This window comes from Trachemys scripta, chromosome 2 (genome assembly GCF_013100865.1).
Source record: "Trachemys scripta elegans isolate TJP31775 chromosome 2, CAS_Tse_1.0, whole genome shotgun sequence".
NCBI lineage: Eukaryota > Metazoa > Chordata > Testudines > Emydidae > Trachemys > Trachemys scripta.
Window position 1 is genome coordinate 57,647,526 of NC_048299.1, and position 11,484 is coordinate 57,659,009.

The 11,484-nt window shown below is 46.4% G+C and overlaps 1 protein-coding gene across 6 annotated transcripts in view; it reads right to left on the reverse strand.

Annotated features, from left to right (window-relative positions):
- RAPGEF5 (Rap guanine nucleotide exchange factor 5) overlaps positions 1 to 8,902 on the reverse strand; it is a 217,429-nt gene extending 208,527 nt beyond the window's left edge. For 3 of the 6 annotated variants that reach the window (XM_034760599.1, XM_034760600.1, XM_034760598.1), the window contains exon 1: positions 8,421 to 8,902. In XM_034760599.1, coding sequence (XP_034616490.1) covers positions 8,421 to 8,612 — 192 coding nt within the window. In that variant the 5' untranslated portion in view covers positions 8,613 to 8,902. The remainder of the gene's footprint in view (positions 1 to 8,420) is intronic. The other 3 variants (XM_034760602.1, XM_034760601.1, XM_034760603.1) reach the window with 2 other exon arrangements.
- Between the last annotated feature and the right edge of the window lie 2,582 nt (positions 8,903 to 11,484).

Here is an 11,484-nt window from a genome sequence, read left to right on the forward strand (position 1 = left end):
TGCATAGAAACTCAACCACTTCCATGCAGCAGAGTTGTGCTATGAACATCCCTGCATAGTCCAGCATGCAGAGGCGTGTGTGCCAAGGCAGGGGAATTGTCACTGGGTCCATGATTATATGGTTCCCCACATAAAAATAATAAAAATCTGAACCTCTTATTACAACAACACTTACAGGACCCAATCAACATCAAGGCCCTAGTGTGCTAGGCATGTACAAACATACAGTAAGAGACAGCCTTTACTCTAAAGAGGTTACAGTCTAGACTGATAAACAAAGGGTGGAAGGAAAAACAAGCACAGTGAGTTGAAGTGATCTGTCCCAGGTCAAATAGTAGGTCAATGGCAGAGCCAGGCAGTGCCCTATACATTGGGCCACATCATCTCTCACCAGGGCCGGCTCCAGGTCTTTCGCTCCTAGAGGGAGCGAGGGAACTGCCACCCCCGAATTGCCCCCGGTGCCGCCCCTCTTCCTTGGCCGCCCCAAGCACCTGCTTGTTAAGCTGGTGCCTGGAGCCGGCCCTGTCTCTCACAGTGCTTATGGCCCCTATTCCAACCCAGGAACTAGCATAGAAACCATGGAGGGAATGCAGAGCTGGTCCACCCCATGAACATAGGTATGTGGGGGGCTGGCATAGATTCTACAGAGCACAATCCCACTTATTTTCTTGCAACATACCTATTTTGGTTTTCACAGGAAGGGTGCAAATTTAACTTCATATGTTGTTTTAGCCAACTCGTGCTGATTGGTGTAGTTATCATTACAGGTTTACTGATCTACATCAGTATCTTTAATTCAAACTCATTCAAACATATAAACTTGCAATGAACAATCCAGCCAAGGAAAATAAGGCATTTAAAGATATGAAAACTAATTTTCCATAAACAAACTGGTTCCTGGTATGTGAATATCATTTTAATTTTGATAGGCTAGCTTTATTGTGGGGGAAAGCATTTGTTTCATTACAGTAGTTTCCATCTGTTCAGTAAAGAAAGGGGGCATATTCTGCTTCACTTTTTTAAGAAGTTACTGCCTATTTTCAACATTATCATTAGCACAAAAATGTACATCTTGATGTCTAATTTCCTCAAGATACAGAATTACTACGGCACTTCCAGCTGAAAACATTAGCATCCAATACTTGATGAGTTAACACTAATCTCAGCACAATTTGTTGCAAAAAAAATATGCCATAGAATCTTGCTCATTCACACCAGCATCTGAAAAATTTACCATGAATTAACAAGTGTTGTGCATTTTCAAGTCAACAAAGTATAAAAAAATTATCAATAATACTATTCCACAAAGCATACTTAGTTCATTTATTTTGAGAAATGTAGTTTAAGGGACACTGTCAGCTCAGATTTGAACAAAAATACTCAACAAGATCCTACAAAAGTTAAGGCCTAATGAAAGAATTTCCATTACTTTCTTTTTAATTTCAATGGAAACAGATCTTTTGTTCTTATACAAACATTCCCCTAGTGGGTTTCCAAACCAAACACTGCAGCACTGCATGAGAACCTGTAGGTGATGTCAATTAGGAACAGATGCTAAAAGAAAAATAATAGTCACTTTCATTTTATCGTCCAGAGACAAATACAGAAAGTAAAACTGAAAGAATGCTACAAATGTATTTACTAAGTGAAGGTGTTCTTAATAATGCAGGATAAAAGAAATCTGCTTTAAGCAAAAAAATGAAGAGGCCAAGTTCACTGAAGACCATGTGCAGCCTGAGTCAGAATCTTAGGGTGAGGAGAACAAAAGTGGGTTTAGTCCGCCTTTGTCCTCCCCCATATTTGGGTCTGCTCAGCACCAGTTCAGGTGGGGGTATGGTATGGATGGACAAACAAGGGACAGGGCAGAGGTGATGCTGGAGGTTCTATTACAAATTGGAGAGGGCACATTATGGCTATGGAACCTATGGCAGTCTCAGGATTAAAATAGCGACTAAAGGTAGCTGTGGAACCACTCCACGACTAAGGGAAGGAACCCTACCAATCACCCCAGCATCCAGACTGGTTACTTAGCAAGATTCTACTGTATTTATGTATCACAGCCAGTCAATATTTCCCATATGACAATATGAAACAGTTTGTATTTAAAAAGTCAAAAATATAGACACGGAAGTTACATAAGAATGGCCATACTGGATCAGACCCGTGCTCCATCTAGCCCAGCGTCCTGCCTCTGACATAGGTCAGTGCTGGATGCTTCCGAGGGAATGAACAGAACAGGCCAATATTCCAATGATCCATCCCCCGTCGTCCAGTCCCAGCTTCTAGTAGTTGGAGATTTAGTTTTCCAGGAGCTATTGTGGTCACCAGCCCACCAATATTTTAATCATTACTCAACATCTCATGTGTCACCAGTTACAGCACTGCTAAATTAAAAGATACGATGAAACATTTAGTAGGAGTATATAATAAGCCAATTAGTATAAGAAAAAAAATCAGCAGTATATATAGTTTATCTTTAGTCACATAATAATACCTGCTATTGTTACTAAGTGGAACTTCAAAGTCAGTAAAATTCAGGCTTTAAAGCAAGTGCCACCAGTATTAGTCATTCCACCTCTTTAATGCTGACAGTTACATCACCCACAATGTTAGTTCAGTATTTTATTTTACACATTGATTTTGGTGTTTTTCCAGGGAACAGAATACTGTACCTTACACCCTTCATTAATGCCCTCATTCAGAAAAACAATAACACCAATTATCTAAACACAGCCAATAGTGTTTATAACTAAGATATTTAGGGCAAAGCTCTCCCCTCCTCTCTAATCCACAATCTGTACTATATGTTCTGAACTTGTTCCAGGAACATAACACAACCTGAATGCAATGGAAGCTCTACAAATTAACAAATACAAACCATGCAATAGAGAACTGCCTCCTGGATGGAAGACTCTTGCCCTTAAACTGTATGGTGCAGAACACACACCATATTCTTTCTTTGGTGCCTCATTTAACTAAGATGAAGAACACAAAGCCAGGGGTGCTGGAACTGTTCGTACAATGGGGGTGCTGACCGGCATTGAAGCAAACTGTAATACCTGTATATGATGGAAACCACTTCAAGCCAGGGGGTGTGGCAGCACTGGTATCTAACTGCTGAGGAGACATGCCCAGAGAGACTCCTCTCAGTCCAGTAGAGCAAAATATCAGCAAAATGCAGTTGTGGGTTCCTCTCAAAGAAAAAACTTTTCTTTAATCTGGATGGTTGTGAAAAGAGTTATCTAGAATCAGTCTGCTCTACTTTGGCCTAGTTGTTTACCAGATTTGCATAGGCCAATGAAACACTAACATCTGCAGTCCAGAAATGGTTATCGAGCCTTTCCAAGCCTTGTTCTAATAGGTCTTTTCTTTCAGCTCTAAATTCTACCAGTCTCTGAAATTAGGGAAATCCTGGGTTTTAGAGAATCTAAACCTCTAGGTTTTAGAGAATCAATGCAGGTCAGAAATATATAGTCCAGTTTTTTGCTCCACTGAACTGAGTGGAACATGCATATTTTATATCACCATATGCAAAGTAATTCTAAAGTAGTTCTCAGTCATTCCTATCACAGCCTGGAAGTTTGGAATTAGTCCTTGAATATTCTGTTGCCTAAATGGGGCACGGACAAGACCGGCAGATCAAAGATATAAGAGAAAAAGTCAATATTTTTATCTGTTTGCAGAGTTTATGCCATTCTTTATACATTTCTCTCTAATTAGAGGGAAAAAAAGCATTTGGGGTAAAGAAAATTCCAGCAGCACTTACTGACGTGCAACCTTAAAAAAACTGCAAAAGCCTTAGCACTTATATTGTGCTTTATCACTGATAGATTGCAAAGCATGGTTATGTACCATTATCCCCATTTTATATACAGGGAAACTCAGAGAGAAGTAAGTGATTTGCCTTAGGTCACATAGCAAGTCAGAGTCAGAGCCAGGAACAGAACATAGGTCTCATGACTCCCAGTCCTATGCCCTATTCAGTGGGACAGGATGCCTTCCTAGAAAAGTAAGCAACAAACAAAAAGGGATTTCAGTGAGTCAGAGTTCACTTGAGAACAGTTCCACCCAATACCTAAGGGTATGCCTACACAGTAGCTGGAAGTGTGCTTCCCCGTGCAGACAGAGAGACACACGACAGCTCTGCTCGAGACAGGATACTAAAAATAGCAGTATGGGCATGCATGGTGACATAGCATGCTTAGATAGCCACCTAAGCACAAGCCCAACCAACCTTAGGTATAAGCTCAGGTGGCTAATCCTAGCTGCCACCTGCGCCGCTGTGGCCATACTGTTATTTTTTTGCAGCTTGAGCAGAGCTAACACATCTGTCTACCAAGACCCCCAACTGCTGGAGACATACCCTAAGACCAAATTAGTAGCAATGCACCTGCTTATATCTGATGAAGCCGGATTGTTCCCTGCACACCAGACATAGAAAGGGGATAGCTATACAGAAGGAGACATGTGTAAGTAACACCTTTTTAGGATCTTTCTTGTCACTCTGCTGAAACTGCTTAGGGGTAGAGCTTCATAGGGTATGTCTACACTACAAACATCCGAACCGGGGTAGACAGACTCGCGCTAGCAGGTTCAGGCTAGCATTGTGGACACTGCAGCTCCAGCAGAGACTCAGGGTAGCCATCCAAGCTCAGACTTGGGGTTGGGTATGCTTAAGAGTGGTGGTTCTCAAACTTTTGTACTGGTGACCCCTTTCACATAGTAATCCTCTGAGTAAGACCCTCCTTATAAACTATTAAAAACACTTTTTTATATATTTAACACCATTATAAATGCTGGAAGCAAAGTGGGGTTTGGGGTGGAGGCTGACAGCTCACGACCCCCTGAGGGGTCCTGACCCCCAGTTTGAGAACTCCTGCTTAAGAGCCTGAACTGCTGCCCCAGCAGCCAGGGCCTGCTCTAGGCACCAACAAACCAAGCACGTGCTCAGGGCGGCACATTTTCAGGGGCGGCATTCCAGCCATCTTTTTTTTTCTCTTCTTCTTCCGCAGCAAAAGCCTGGAGCTGGCCCTGGCAGCAGCAGTGCGTCGTGCACGGGGGGGGAGAGCGGGGGGGGCACCCTGGGGCCACTGAGGTTCACGCCACAGGGGAGCAGCGCCCCCACGTTATGGCTGGGCCGGGCAGGCTCAGAGCAGGGGACACTCAGGCTGGGAGCCTCCCCACGGGGCACACTGAGCCGCCTGCAGGTGCCACAAGGTGACCGCCCCCCCAGCGCCGCAGCCAGGGCTGGGCAAAGCAGCCCGAGCCTCCCAGGGGCTGCGGCAGGGCAGCCAGAAGCAGCAGCAGCAGCGGGACCATAGAGGCAGAGCGCTGCCATGCGGGGCCCGCCTCCCATTCTCTGGGGCTCTGTTCCCTCTGGGGCTACCCTGCCCCAGTTCCTCAGCCCCCTGCCGGGGCGGTCCTCCGACTCTGCCCTCCTGGATCCCGACCGGTCCTGGAGGCGGGAGCCCTGGCTGGAGGGACCCTGAGCTGAGGCGCGGCCCGGGAGCCCCGCTGCTTACCCCGACCCTGCCAGCGCCAGACCGGCTGGGGCAGCAGGGGGTGCGGGTGGGGTGGGAGGAGGGCATGGGCTGGACCGGCGGGGGGAGCACTGGTGGGGCGGGGTGAGAGCCCAGGGCTGGGGTGGGGGGCAGCCAAAAATGTTTTTGCTTGTGGTGGCAAAAAACCTAGAGCTGGCCCTGCCAGCAGCAACATCCACACTGCTATTTTTAGCACACTAGCTCAAGAAACACTATCGCACGTCTGCGTATGTGAGCTGGAAGGCTCACTCCTAGCTGCAGTGTAGACACACCCATAAAGTCCTGGGGGAATGGAAGAATGGCACTATCTTGCTCCTCAACAACACTGTCCCCCCCGAGCCCAGAAATTTCCAGACAGATAATACAACAGCGATCACTACTACTGCATGGGATCAGGAGAACCCAGGCACTGGCCACATGGCTCTTGCTGGAGCCATCCTGCATACAGTGCAGCAGCAACTCTTCTTGCAGCATGAACCCATTCTATGCAGATCCCAGAGATCTATGGGATTATTTAGGGTCCTGGACTCCCAAAATCCACAGCTCCCACTCTCTTCTATCAAGCTAGATAGCTCAAGAAAAACTGCAAGGTGAATCAAAGGAGATAGCAATCTGGCCGACTGACAGCAGCATTTGGATTGTTATGCAAAGGTATTGATGACATGACAACTAAGTGTCATCTCCTCTTTGGTGGTATATTTCTGCTGTTCGTGAGTATGTGCAAGAGTCAAAACAGCAGTTTGGGGCTAGATGGTACAGAGTCTAGAGACAGCATGAAACAATAGCTGAGAGACGTGAAATAAAACCCTAACGAGAAAACACGTGGGGAACTCAGATGCCCAAATATTTACGACGTAAGTGTTCATATTGTTAACGATTTAAAGTTTGATTAAAGCATGCAAGATTTTAAAAAGGGAAATCATGTTAACAGATCTTCATAATCTGCTGTAGGTAGAATCTCATTGTGGTTTCATGAATGAGCAGAGTGTGGGCAGTGTCTCATGGTAGATCCACACTGCAAAAAAAGAAAGAAAAAGAGGGTGTGTGTGTGTGTGTTCTTATCTCAATTTAGCTAACTTTGGTTAAAATACCAGTGAAGACATAGCAACTCACTTTAACTCAGGTTAGCATCCTAAACTAAAGCCTGTAGGGGACCCTGGGGTTGAAGTCAAGCTGCAAACCCAAATTGCCACCATATCTACACTACTATTTTAACCCAAGTTAGCTAACTTGAGTTAAAAACAGTGCAGACATACCCTTAGAGAATGCCCTTATTCCCTGCTCCCACCCCTTATTTGCCCTTGAGTTTATGTGAAAGAGGATAAGAACAGCTGGAAATGTAAAAGACTTGAGCTTCAAATCTTCCAAGAAATTATTAGAAATTACTTTCTAAAAGTTGTTTGGAACACATTAGCAGTGTCCTTTTGATACATTGTTTTTGCAAGGTTTCCATATTAGAGGGAAACAAGATAAAAATATGAAGATTTGCATGAATAGCTGTATGTCTAACTAGTCCTATTTATCCACTTCAGCTATATTGCTGGTTTGTTTTAAAATACATACCATACTCATTACCAGAAAATGAGTAAACAAACCCAGTAATCAAGTATACTGATTTAAACGCACTTCTCCACATTGATCCATGCAGGCAAACCTCTGCACATGTGTGGAGCTCCCCACCCATCTGTATTAGCTTGTATCATTAGGACCTTATAAACAGACTTGAATTAACACCTGTTGTGCCACTGGCACAGAGAAGAGTATGGTCTAGTTGGCAGAACATGACTATGAATTTTTGGCTCTGTCACTTACTTGCTAAGTGAACCTCGGAAAATAATTTTAGCTTTTTCTATGCTTTGATGGCCCAATCTGCAAAATGGGAATACATTCTTATCTCACAGATTAATAAAGACTAAATTAGGAACATGAAAATTCATTATTGTGCTTTAAGAGCTTTTTCCAGTGCCACAGAAGTCCCTTATATCTAGAACTGGCCAGAAATTTTTCAGCAAAGCACTTTGTTGTTAGAACATGCTGATTGGTTGAAGCCACAACTTTCATCAGGAAGGGTCTCTCAGGTCTAGGATGGAATTTCTGCTCCAGGAGAGAGACCCGGGCCAACAGTAGTCAATAAGCTAGTGAATAAAGCACTGATTCAGACCAGGCGTTTGAACCTGAGTCTCCGATAAGTGCTCTAACCACTGGACTATTAGCTATTCTGGAGTAGGTCTCTCTCCTCCCTTTGCCACTTCACTTGTTTTTTTGCAAGAAATGTCAAAAGGCCTGGATGGTACCAATAGGAAACATTCTGATCTTTTGAAATGCTGCAGGGTGGAAAAGCCATTTCCTAGGCAGCCCTACTTCTAACTTCCAGAGTAATTCCTGCTGGTTGTGCATCCATGAAGCATTACTCCAGGGCTAAAGCAGAGAGGGCTCGCTGACTAGTGTGCTAGCCAAAAAGCCCCCTTACCGGAGCACTGTTGGCGGGGCCCGGCTTACACCAGACTGGGGCAGACCAAACCAAGACACCCAGACCTGGGCCAGCATTTGAACACAGCCTCTGCCGTACAAGCATGCAGCAAACCCCACTTCCCTGCAGATCACGGAGGCAGGTGGGGAAACGCTTCAGAGCCGGTTATTGCTGGAGCCGGAGAAGGCACCGAGCTCTCTAGGTAGAAGCAGGACACCTGCACTGGTGACTCACCGGAGAGCCCCACCCCCCTCGAGCCGACCCCCTTGTGCACGGGGGAGGAAAGGGGCAGTTACTGGGAGCCCTCCTCCGCAGGAAGTGGGACTGAGGCCAATGGTCTCCCTGAGCTGTCAGCGGGGGGAGCTGCTGGCAGGGCAGGGCAGGACAGGGCCAGCGGATCGCTCACTCACCCGGCCCCCGGCGGCGGGGTTCTTCCTCCGCAGCGTGAGCCCGCTCCGCAGCCGCGCCGGCAGCTCCCTCAGCTTCTGCCGCAGCTGCAATTGCTGCTGCTGCGGCTCGTGGTGCCTGGCGCTCGGCCTGCGGCTCAGGGCGGGCTCCGCGCTGTCGCACGGGGGCTGCATCTTGCCGGAGCCCACGGCCATCCCGCAGCCCTCCGGCCAGGGCTGGCTCCCCACGCGCGCCCCTCGGCGGAGCTAGCGAGCGAGCGCGGCGCTCCCCGCTGTCACTCACGGCTCCGGGCGCTCCCCTGCCCGCCGGCGGCGCGCACCTCTGCGCTGCGCACGGGGCTGGGGGGCCCACTGAGTCATCCCACAGGTGCAGGAAATGCTCCCGCGCCAAGCTCTCTCCACCTTTTCCTTCTCGCCCTGCACCTCCCCTGAGGACGCTGCTCCCTGCCCGCTCAGTGGTTCTGGCAGTGATAAAGCGCAGGTGAGTGGTAGGGTGGAGGAGGTGCGGGGAGCAATCAGAATAAAGTCCTGTTAACTCCTTGGCTGTCAGCGTCCACCCACCTTCTCCTGTCCTACGCAATCGGTTTGCCGATTAACCAGCACAGCTGCAATTCCAACGGGGGGAATGGTAGTGAAGACAAGGGACCAGCGGCCGTGCCAGGAGGACCATGGCTAGAGAGAGCTGGGCAAAAGTTTTCAGCCAAAACCCCTTCCCCCTATCCCCAGCTGAAAAATGCAGATGTGGGTTGACCAAACCATTCCTTTAATGAAAAAAAAAATAGCCTCAATGTTCTGTTGTGACATTTTCAAAATCAAACCTTGTGATGTTTCTCTTCAAAATGACTTTTGGTGTTGAATAGGACTTCCATTTTATCAAAGCAAAGATTTCCCCCCCCCCAAAAAAAAAACCCCACCCCAACCACCATACCCTTTGAAAACTAAACACACATATTTTGTTTCAGGTCAACCAAACCAGGTTGACCCAAATGGAATTTTTTTTAGACTTTTTTGTTTTGCCTAAACATTTTCATTTTGGGTCAGCCTAAAACTTTTTTTTTAAATCAGTTATTCACACAGCTCTAGCCATGTCATCTTCACCTACTTTGAGCAGGCTTGGATGACATAGTGCTTAAAACTCTAGCATCAGCAGCCTGGAGTCTTTGTCTGTGCTCACACATCCCCATTACACCGACTGGTGGAGCTGAAACTGGTGACAATGGTGGAAAAGATTAGCAGCATAATCCTAGCATAGACAGGGCTTTGGGAAGTAAGGAGCCTTGATGAAATGAGGTTTGAGTATTTTGCTCTGCTATGATGATTTTGAATCCCCAAATCTCAATACACTTTACAAACATTAATGAATTAAGCGTCTCAGAACTCTAGGGAGGGAGGTATTATCCATGTTTTACAAATATGAGTAAAACTTCCCCTATATAAGTAAATGATTGACTTCAATTGGACTTATGTCCTGTAAAAAGGAATTAGGGCCAGGGACACTGAGGCACTAGTCATTGGCAGAGATGGGAAAAGAACCCATGATATCATGTGACAATTTACTTGCTCTAACTGTAGACAGGCAAGATAGTCTTGTGATTAAGGCTGGAACTCAGGAAATTTTGTTTCAATTCCAGACTTCTCACATGATCTTGGTCATGTTAATCTGTCTGTCTCAATTGCTTTCTCATACCCCTTATCCATCTTGTCTAGTTAGAGTGCAAAGTGCTTGAGATAAAGGGTGGTTCTTCTTATTTGCTCAGAGTTATGGCTGACCAGCAGTGCCTTGTGCCCTGCTAGAACAATGAATGTGCCAATAGTTAAACCTCTGAAAACCAGGAAATATAGAGATAAGGCACACACCAGCCCTATCTTGCAACATTAACTCTGCCCCTGGAGCTGGCAAGAGCCACAGGGGCTGTACACTACAGCTAGGCTACACTAGAAGCACTACAGTGGCGTAGCTGCACTGATGCAGCTGCACCACTGTAGCACGTCTGGTGAAGACTCTGCCGACGGGAGAGGGATCTCCCGTTGGCATAATAAAAACACCTCCCTGAGAGGCAGCAGCCAAAATAGCGCTGTCCATGCTGGCACTTAGGTCGGTGTAACTTACATCACTCAAGGGGGTGGCTTATTCACACCCTTGAACGACATAAATTATACTGACAGAACCTGTAGTCTAGACAAGTGCCCTATTTGTTTCAGGCTATGCTGCCCTACAATCAGCAGTCATGAGGAATGACTAAGGGTAGGTCCTCACTACGGTGGGGGGAGGGTCGATTTAAGATACGCAAATTCAGCTATGCATAGCTGAATTCGACGTATCAGAGCCGACTTACCCCACTGTGAGGACGGCGGCAAATTGACCTCCGCGGCTCCCCCATCGACGGCGCTTACTCCTACCTCCGCTGGTGGAGTAGAAGCGTCGATTCAGGGATCGATTGTTGCGTCCTGACGAGACGCGATAATTCAGTCCCCGAGAGATCGATTTCTACCCGCCGATTCAGGCGGGTAGTGTAGACCTGCCCTAAGTGTGCCATTTTATGGTTGTATTGTGTTCTTCAGAACTGTACTCTCTCTCCCTCATCTGCATGCAGTCCAACTGCCCTTCACTGTGTTAGGGACAGCTGTATTCACTGGTGCTGGGATTACTTGCTGCAGGCTGTCACAGGTCACACTGTGATATGAGGAGAGGTGGATCTGCACCCAAAGGGATCATGGATCCCTTGTTTCTGTTCTGCATGATAGGGCTCTGATCTCTGTCCAAGTCTCTAGGCACTACTATAATTACAACTACTGTAATTACTACTATTACTTCTAGTTATACTCCTGTGTATCACATTAAATAATTCATCAACACTATCAAAGTGCATTATTGTCATTTGAGTAATGCAATAGGAGCAATAACTAGAAGCAATGGGATTAAATTAAGAAAAGGTAAATTTAGGTCAAAGCTGCAGGAAAAAAATGTCAACAGGGACATATAAACCTGTGAAGAATCTCCTAAGTAAAGCATTACTTGGAACACTTAAAACTAGACAGACAATCCACTGGAAAATATACTTTGGGA